The following is a 10,602-nucleotide window of genomic DNA, read 5'->3' on the forward strand; positions in this document are numbered from 1 at the left end:
CCACTTTTCCTAGCTGAAGATATTGAGGTTGGGGATACCTGTCTCTTTTACGAACATCTCAGGCCAACAAATTTCAGTGCAACACAATTCACACAATAAACTTGGAAAAAAAAAAACCGTCATCTAAGAGTACGGTGCCCTCTTTGTAAGGAATGTGTGTGGATCAAACTTTTGGTACAAGAACTCGATCTATTTTTTACTTTTACACTGTATTTATTGTAATGGGGTGTTTGTTGGGCAACTCCACCCCCCTCCTCGTATATCTTAATTTAGTTATGTTAATGAAATGCCTACTTGATTAGAAAAAAATAAAATAAAATAAAACTCCAAACGATTGGTAGATAAAACGAACAAGAGAAATTATTTATACAAGTTCTAAATAGACAAATCTCGCATAAGTTTTTAAAAAAAAGTGGACCATACTTTGAAAAAGTGTTAAAAAAACCATTCTTATTTATTGGGATCTACTTTTTTTACCGAAGGCCTACGCATGACTGTCTATTTTTGGCTTGCACCTAGTATTACTCAACTATATAACATGCAATTCCAATCAAACATCATTATTATATTAATTAAATCATCCCATTCCCCCGCAAATTAAGGTCTTATCCGGCCACATACATAATATCTAGGAATTAAATACACAATTGATTCAGGCCTTGTAAATGGTTTATCATGTCAATGCATAGGCCGCCAAGTTCATTCAACCTAAGTTCGTGCATCCACGTTTGAGTTTAGTTCCAAATCTTACCAACTTAACCGAGAAATTAAATCAAAATCAACCCCATTATTATTATCGTGTGCACCACCTTCTTCACACCTATATATTTAATTCTATATATCTTTCCTCTCATGACGTTCATGTTCCAGTTCTCACGCTCACAAAGCTCTAGCTAGCTAGCCAGTCATGGCCTCCCTATCCCCTCTCCTTGCAGTGATATTGCTTTCATCTTCTCTAACATACATTACTTATTCCTCCTCCACCTTGGAAGCGGCCGACGACACTACTACTCCACAACCATGGATATCTGCACCCGGCAATCCTAAGCCCACAGTACACAACATTTTGAATGTAATAGACTCATGCTGGCGCACCAAATCAAATTGGGCAGCCGACCGCCGCGCTTTGGCTGATTGCACGGTCGGCTTTGGCAAAGATGCAATCGGAGGAAAACTTGGGGAAATATATGTCGTCACCACCCCGGATGACGACCCAATAAACCCTAAACCCGGCACACTTCGATACGGTGTCATCCAAGATGAGCCACTTTGGATCACTTTTGCCGAGGACATGGCGATTAAACTCGAGAACGAGCTTCTTGTGAACAGTTACAAGACCATAGACGGGAGAGGGGCTAAAGTGGAGATTGCAAATGGACCATGCATCACGGTGCAAAACGTTAGCCATGTTATTATACATGGGATTAGCATTCATGACTGTAAGCCAGGGAAATCTGGCCTTGTTAGGAGCAGTCCAACGCATGTTGGAGATCGTCAGGGCTCGGATGGAGATGCCATCGCTATCTTTGCATCTTCGCATGTCTGGATCGACCATTGCTTTCTTTCACGTTGCACGGACGGCCTCATTGATGTAATCCATGCTTCGACTGCTGTCACCATCTCCAACAACTACTTCTCCCAGCATGATAAAGTATGTACAAAGCCCTTTAATTTCCTTCATATATATACAAAGCACGTCGATCGGGAGACGTTTAAGCATTATATTTTCTTCATTTTGACTGTAACTAATATTATTGACCAATATTTGAGCCCAATTACAGGTCATGCTGCTGGGACACAACGATAAATTTAGTGCAGATAGAGTTATGAGAGTCACAGTAGTCTTTAACCGTTTTGGGGCTGGCCTTATTGAGAGGATGCCTAGGTGAGAGATCAGAGGCTATCAATTTCTTTCTAATTTAGAGATATTGTTCCAATGACATGATTAATATATATATACATATATATATATATATATGATTCTGATATGATCTAGGTGAATTAATTGCAGGGTAAGGTTTGGATATGCCCATGTCGCCAACAACAAGTATGAGGAGTGGCTTATGTATGCTGTTGGAGGCAGTGCTGATCCGACCATCCTCAGCGAAGGAAACTACTTTATCGCTTCTAGCACTCCCTTTGCCAAACAGGTTATAAAAAATGAGCAAGATCATATTGTTCATTTAAACATATATATATATATATATATATATATATGATAACGAATCAGGAATTATTGAGAAGTACTAGATTTTTGTTGCTTATAAGTTGGTGGGCAAACACACGGCCTGTTAAGGGTTAAGTCAGTCATAGGAAAAAAAAAACATTAAAACATAAATATTTTTATGCTAATTGATGCAGAAGGTTTTCGCACCAACAGGTATATATATTATATATTGATAGGCATGCTAGAAAATAGATCTTTCCAAACAAGTATAGCCGTATGAAAAAAGTATTAGTGTTTTAGCTTTTCTTCGAACTGCATGTAATGGGTCTCACAGTAAATGGTAAGTATCTACACGCAGACTTAATTAAGTAGCAAAACTCGAAATGGTATGTAAATTAGCTAATAATACAGCTATACTTGTTTGGAAAGATCTATTTTCTAGCATGCCTATTAATATATATACTAAGCATGTTCGTACGAAAGAGTTCTGTTACATACAGTCATTTTTATGTATTTTTTACACACTCTATTGATGTGATTGGCCAAATCAATTATTTTATATTAAAAAAAGTGAGGCAGCCAATTACATTAGTGAACAAGAAATACGCAAAAATGATTACATATAGAATTTTTCTTTTTTTTTTTCATATATATATTAGTTGATGTGGAAGGCTTTAATGTAAAGCATGCAGTATGTCAAGCGTTGTCAATAAGTAGGCTTATATATAGATTTTCTCTAAATTCTCATATGGTCGTATGTACTGTTGTGCTTAATTCTTGAATATTATTGACAGGTTACCAAGAGAGAGGCAGGTGGTGCTTGGAAGAACTGGAAATGGAGGTCATCCAGAGATGTGTTTGTCAATGGTGCTTATTTTGTTCCATCTGGGTGGGGAAGTTGCTCTCCAGTTTACACTCGAACTCAATCATTTGACGTTGCTCATGGATTAATGGTCCCTGCCTTGACTTCTGATGCTGGTCCTCTGGAGTCATGTGTTGTGGGTAAAGCTTGCTAATTATTTTGCTCAAGCTTTTATTACAACATTATTTTCCTTCTTTTCCTCCCTAAAGTGATTTTCACAACTAGATTCTTTTCCGGTCTCATTAATTTGATATCATTTTGGTTTGAGTAGTGCTGCTCATGATCATTTCAATTCTCATCATCTTTTCATCATTTCATGATGTGATATTAGATGATTGAAAATTATTTATTATATATATTTAACTTATAAACTTATTATCTAATATCACATCATGAGATGATAAGAAAATTTTAAAGAAATAGATGATGAATAAATTTTATTTTTTTTTTCATTTTCGGTTATGTTTTGTTACAAGCAAATAGTATGAACTTGCGGATGCAGAAGAAATAGGTGTTGATTAATTCGCTGGAAAAGCAGGCCTCGTATAAATCGAATAGTTCATTAAATGATTTAAATTTAGAGGAAAAATTATATTTTCAAAGCGGTAGATATAATTTAATTTTAAAAATAAATTTAAATTTAAATTTTATAAATTAAATTGTATTATTTAAATGATATAAGTGACGTAATCTACACAATAAAAGTAAAATAACTCAGTTTAATTAGAATTCGGACATCATTTTGTTTTAAAGTCAATGTCGAGAATACACGTGCATCAGAATCCACAGAGAGAGAGAGAGAGAGAGAGAGAGAGAGAGAGAGAGAGAGTTTTGCCGACAGCATGCAAAAAAAAAAAGATCCGCTTTACAATCAAGTGCAGAGTAAAAGCCCAAACCTGGTAAAGCAGGCCCAATTTGCAGTTGGCTGAGTGGCAACCCAACCATCTTGGTAAACCTTGTGGCAGTAGTGATCCTTATCAAGTTCATTTCATATTTACATTGATCGAGTATGGTTAAGTTATACGCAGTCAGTTTTAAATTTTAACTTGTAACAACCTAATTATGACGTCTGCGTAACATCACTGATATGGTAGACTCATTTTTACTCATTCATATGGGAATACTTCCGCTCTGATATCATGTAAATTCATAATCTCTACTCTAATACTATGTAAAATCAGGACTTCTATTATGATATTATGTGAAATCATTACTTATCTTAAAAGCTTAAGTCGATAAGAATAAATAGATTTTATTATTTATTTTATATTTTAACAATATCATGATCTAAGCAAGTCCAAACTCAAACAAAATCAAAAGCCCATCATTAAGTCCAAATTAGCTAATACAAATCAAGAACATCTACTCCATTTTGATTCAAAAAGCCAGCGTGAAATATATATATATTGGCGACAATCTTGTGATTAACTTTATACAAGATATATAAAAAGGGTCGTCTAACAAGCTTGATTGGTTTGGCTACCATGCATGCAATTACGATTCCAGAGACTTAGGTCTCACATGTGACACGGTTTGTGTGGGGACAAATAAATTTATTGAAGGGAGAGTTCAAAGATCTATAAAGGAATAATACTAGATACAGTCTTATGATATACAAATTGCGCACACTGTTTCATTTAAAAAAATAAGATTTATTATTAAAAATTAATTTTTTCATCATTAAAAAATGATAATACTATATACAATTTTAGAGTGTGCAATCTCTACGTACTCCTTTTGAAAAAGAATAGGCCGATCATTATTAAAAAAATAATTTTTTCATATTGATATTAGATTTACCCACTTTTCTTCAAAAACAAACTTATTTAAAAAATACTTCATTAACTATTAAATAATAAAATAATAAATCGGTGGACACTCTTGATGACTAGTAGTACTCTTGGTGGAAACAATATTTTTCTAAAAAAAATGATTTTTTTATTATTAGAAAATAATTAAAAAAAAAACATTTTTTCATGTGGACCAGTTTCCTCTTGATCCTACAAAAGTTTGAAATAACCTCCTGTTTAAAACATCTATAATATCACTAATTAATCAAGAAAAGATCAGATTTGTAACGTTCCTTGTCATTTTTTTCTTCTACTTTTTAACGCTAGACTTTTCTCCCTTCTTTCATCTACTTTTTCTCTCTTTTTCAAGTCAACAAACTTTAAAGCCGAAGGAAAATACTGAATATGCCAATTTCTCGGTCAATTGAAGAGGTCGGAAACTAGCAGCTAGCTATTATATAAATTAAGGGTTTGGAAATAAAACGAAAAACTATTCATGTCTCTGAACCAACATATATTTCACATCAATTCCAAGAAAGGGTGTGAAAAAGTACGACATAAATCTCTCCACGAGCATTTGATCTTATGTCAAGTTAAAATAAGATGATAAATATATTAATAATGGTGAGATAGTTTATAAATATTAATAAAATAATTTGAATTAATATGATTTATGGAGTTTTAAGAAAGGATTAAGAAAAAATTGAATAAAAATATTATAAACTTAAAATATTATTATAATATAATTTTTATTTTGAGATTTGAAAAAGTTAAATTATTTTTTGTATTTTGTTTGAAAATTCGGAAAAGTTGTAATGATTAGATAAAAAAATTAAAAATTTAAAAAATTTAAAAATTTGAAATTAAAAAGTATTTGTGTTTGAATTGTATTTAGATATTATTAAGATGAAATGAGACAAATTGAGACCATTTGTGAAATCAAACGGCACTTTTTTTAGTAGAACCTTCGCATTAAAGTCCACCGCCATTGGCCTAATTTTTCCTTGAAGATTCTAACATAAACTTATACATATGCATATATACCATCAATCCATATATTCAAAAGTCGAAATTTCAACTTTTCGGCTAATTGACCCATGAAACGATAATTAGTAATTAAGCTCCCATCAAGAAATTATCGAATTAACACCTAATTAATTTATAAGTTGCTGACTTTACATTATATATATATATATATATATATATATATATATTAATATATAGTCTAATAGCGTGAGGAGAGCCAACCCTAGCTGATGATCTAGCTATATATGAATTTGCAAATTCATATATAGCTAGCTAGCTAGGCTTTTGATTCGATCAACAATCAAAGGCAAATTAACCTAATAATTATGCTTTGGATCCGGGATTAATTAAGAAAAATTATAAAAACATATTTACCTCTATTTAAAAAATTATTTTAAAATCTTAGTATAAATTGAAGACAATTTTTAAAACGGTCCAAACGGATTAGTTGCATGTAAGAGTATCGTTATTTTCTAAAAATCTCATTAATTTAAAAGTGATTGTTGTAAAAAAGATGATTGAAAATAAACTAATACAAGAAATCAATCACATGACATAAAAATTTACGTGATTTGGTAACGTGTCTATGTCTACGGAGCTGTAGATAATTTTATTCTTTTGAGAAATGAAAAAATACACATTAGGGTGAAAGTACACTACTGAGAACGGTCATACCGTTCATAATAAAACATATATATAGGATTACACGACGTCCGGAAGTCCTAATTTCTCAATAAGCGTGTTATTCGTTCGAACGAGTTTCAAACAAACTCTATGCATGAGCTTCCCTCGAGCGACCTGTAGTGCAAAGGTCGAGCGAACTTTTTGTTTGGCATTTCTCGGTCTAGGCCTATTAGCCCAAACTTGCACTCCATGGCCCAAATCTCATTAAAACTCCACTAAAAAATCGTGATGAATCCTTGTTTTGTCGGGTCATCGAGTCGATCCACTACAAGAATAAATCAGGCTCCAAAAACCCAACAAGACTAATAACAAACTAGTTGTAAAAGAATTGTGTCATAATTATCACTACACGTCAACTAAATGTATTAACTACGAGTGGATGAAGATCGAGTACGTAGGCGTATTCTTGTATTCAATTATTTAGGTGGAAACCCGCTTCTTCGATTGATGAATTGTAAGTTTCAACATTTTCATCACTCGATTATCATAAATATCATCTCATTCATGCATGAACCAAACGATTCCACGTCTTGGCTATATATATATATATATATATAATGGAAGAATGCATTAAGAGCTTAATCAATTAATACACGAAATCGTTGATCGTCATCTACAGCTAGCTAAAAGTCTCAGCCTTATAAATGTCAGTCGAAGGTGACTGATCACATGGTCAAGAATTACGTACGTACGTACTGGTCCACATGAACGCTATATATTAAAAAAAATATGGCCAAGATTGTCTTTGCAATTTGTCGGTCTCACAGGAAATTTTGAAATTTAAGGTCGAGAAATGCATCATGTGTTTGAACCGCATAAATACACAAAAGGGAATTAACTAATATATATATATATATATATGTATTTATATGTATAGAGTTTTAGACATGAACAATCAAAAGTTATTGAAAAACAAATATCAATGATTCAATATTCAAAGATTAATATCATGACAGCTTGTACGTCCATAAAAAAAAAAAAAATCAAGAATATATATGTATTAATATATATTCCAAATTAATTAACTAGCTACTACATGAGAAAAATCAGGTTAATTGTTTAGGATGAATTTACAGAATATTATTATATTAATTAATTAGTGTGAAAAGAAATATCATCGAAGATCTCTATTAATTAAATGACTTGTGGGAGTGAGGAAACGCGGTCGGTCTCAATATTGCCGTCCTGGATCGATCGATGGATATATATATGCACTTTCCGCATGCATGCTTCTTGATGTTATTTTCTTTGACCCTAGATGTCGGCCAACCTAACCACACAACAGTTTTCTACACGCAGAAGTAAGCCACGTGGGTAATATATAGTCGTCCTAGCTAGCTCATGGATATATATTTGGTCAATGCTAATTAATTAATCTCACTGATCAACTCATGTCTTTTTCTTTTATATATGCTAATTTTGTTTTATTAATTTCTGTACTTATGGTTTGAAAATTCCAGCAGCAGCTAGCTAATCTATTTTCTAATTAATGGGAGGAGTGGGGTATTAACATTTGGGTTTGCTTAATTAATTGCTAATTATATATATAAAAGATTATATTAATTATATATATAGTATTATTATAAATCAGAGTGCACTTATGATCCCACGTACAGTACCCGCCCACAATAAATAATAACAAAAACACGACATTAAAAAATTAGGAGAAACAGAAACAGATCATTATAATCTAGATCGAGATATATAAATCCTGATGACATGCATCAAGCATGAGACAATATGGTATATATATATATATATATATATATATATATATATATATATATCATGTACACATGTACTATATATGTTAGCTAGCTAGCAAGTAATCGAGATAATAATAAGTTCAAGTTTTTTAATGGAAAATGTACATTAATTTATATTAGGTTAGTGTTTTGCTAATTCACATTAATAGTTGAATTAATGGCAGAAAAGACACAACATGCATGGGTACTACTGGTTCTAAATTAATTTATAACTAATTAGCTAATATATATATATATATATATATATATATATATATATATATATATAGCTGGAATGGGAGACTGAAGATCGTATAGTCATGACATTTGAGTGTGAATGAAGAAATTAATCGAACAGCTTCATACTTTTATAAGGAATATCATATCATCTACTGAAAATGGAAATGTAATGGGAAAACTATATATATTTACAGATCATCAGTGTAGTTCGATCAGAACATATATATATACCCTCCACACGGCTGATTATAATATGGTAAATTTTTTACGTACAATTAATATATGACATGGTAGGATTTGATTTATAAAATAATTTAAGTTCACATACGTTTCAACGACAATATGTGCCATCCACTCGTATGAATTAAGCATATTTATTTGGTTCAAATAAGTCAAATGAAACCATTAATTGAATAAAAAATACATCTTTTAATTTCTTTGACCAGAAAATTACAAAATTAATCGTGAACTTGAGTTTGAATATTTGCTTAAAAAATTGTGTGACGTTTGAATCAACCTTGGGACTAACTAGCTAGCTAGGGTTTTATTGTTTCTTGGTTAATTATAGTCATATATAATTAATTACTCTCATATGATGTTAAAGCAGATAGCTATATAATTAATATATATATATATATATTATTTTCAAATAATTTCATTTTTTGAATCGTAGACATTTTTCGTTGTTTAATACTATAAATTTTAATTTCTTTTATCAAATCATGTATAGATTTACATGGTAAAAAAAATAGTTAAAGGATAAAAAGTAATTACTAATTATCGATATTAATTTCCGTTGCTTTATAATTATGTAGCGTTCATTATTTATAGTTCCACGACATGACTATCGGTTAATTACCATTTTTTTGAGAGATTTGAAAAATAAAAAGAAACATAACATGTAATTATTTGTAACACCACTAGCTAGGTAATATCCTAGTTATTGTTAAGTGTAATGGTTATTGGTTATAATAGTAACATTACTTATAACACTATCAATGTGACAACCACGTTACGGTTTAATTTTTGAACGCGTAATACTAGATACAGTCATGCATAGATTATGCAAGCACCGCATACTTTTTTTTAAAAATGAGTGAGATCTATCATTAAAAAATTATTTTTTTATGCGAGTCCCATAATATTAATTCACTTTTTTTTTTAAAAGGAGTTTTGCTTGCTCTATGACTATAAATATCATTTCTCTTTTTGAATTCTAAGTTTTTTATGACTAATGCATATCTATCACATCAATGATCTTACGTGAATGTTACGTTGGTGGTGTTACAAGTAGTATTAGTACTTAGATTATGATATTGCAGTGGTTATTATTCTATTTATACATCTAATGGTGACTGATCTATTAATGATTTATTGGTTTTGTTTTTAAGAACAAATTCAACTAATTAAATGATTATACAAATGTGGTCTTCTACACTAACTATTAAATAATTATCACATTAGCTTCTCAAAGAGGTTGATAAACATTAATGTAAAAAAATTAAGAGGTACGTAACAGATTACATGAGTACCCCCAAATTAGCCCAAGGCTGGTGGTTGACCACCCTCAAATTAAGTAGGGAATCTTTATTAGTCTTGGAGACTCATGGTGTACGTCCATTGGTTTTTGGTCATATGTCTATATATACATAGAAACCCGTCCATCGGGGTACTTCTAATTCCATGGAAACATACAATCGTAGGGTGGTTGGGCGGCCGGCCATACCTAAAAAGTAGTGACCGGCCACCCAAAACAGTGATTTAAGGTGGTGGACCAACTATATTTTAAGTACTACAACGTGCACTACAAGAAAAATGAATATTTATGACGGATTATTTACGACGAAAATAATTATTTACAACGAAAATAGATTTATTTTAACAAGAAATAGTTATTTTTGTAAGAAATAACTGGCTACAAATAAACAGTTTTCTTGTAATGAATTAATATCTAATGGTCACCATTATGTATACTTTTTTCACTTTCAAACTTTTTTTATCATTTAATTTCGACATTATAAGTTGCATCCCAATACATATATCATTAATGTATAATTTTGTGAGAAATTGACAGTGACATCATGTCTT

General features: G+C 31.4%; 1 protein-coding gene across 1 annotated transcript; it reads left to right on the plus strand.

Moving 5' to 3' along the window:
• The first annotated feature begins 907 nt into the window (after positions 1–907).
• On the plus strand, positions 908–3,183 carry LOC108980916 (putative pectate lyase 2). The gene is made up of 4 exons (XM_018951977.2): positions 908–1,651; positions 1,782–1,885; positions 2,012–2,150; positions 2,962–3,183. Exons 1-4 carry the CDS (start codon positions 908–910, stop codon positions 3,181–3,183), a joined length of 1,209 nt encoding a protein of 402 aa, XP_018807522.1.
• Positions 3,184–10,602: the final 7,419 nt, after the last annotated feature.

Source organism: Juglans regia, chromosome 4 (genome assembly GCF_001411555.2).
Source record: "Juglans regia cultivar Chandler chromosome 4, Walnut 2.0, whole genome shotgun sequence".
NCBI classification, from domain to species: domain Eukaryota; kingdom Viridiplantae; phylum Streptophyta; class Magnoliopsida; order Fagales; family Juglandaceae; genus Juglans; species Juglans regia.

Excerpts from the sequence above, each read along its gene's own strand:
- LOC108980916 (XM_018951977.2), top strand. The coding sequence starts at position 908 with ATGGCCTCCCTATCCCCTCTCCTTGCAGTGATATTGCTTTCATCTTCT. Across the intron at positions 1,886-2,011 it reads CTTATTGAGAGGATGCCTAG|GGTAAGGTTTGGATATGCCC; the intron begins GTGAGAGATCAG and ends AATTAATTGCAG. Across the intron at positions 2,151-2,961 it reads GCACTCCCTTTGCCAAACAG|GTTACCAAGAGAGAGGCAGG; the intron begins GTTATAAAAAAT and ends TATTATTGACAG.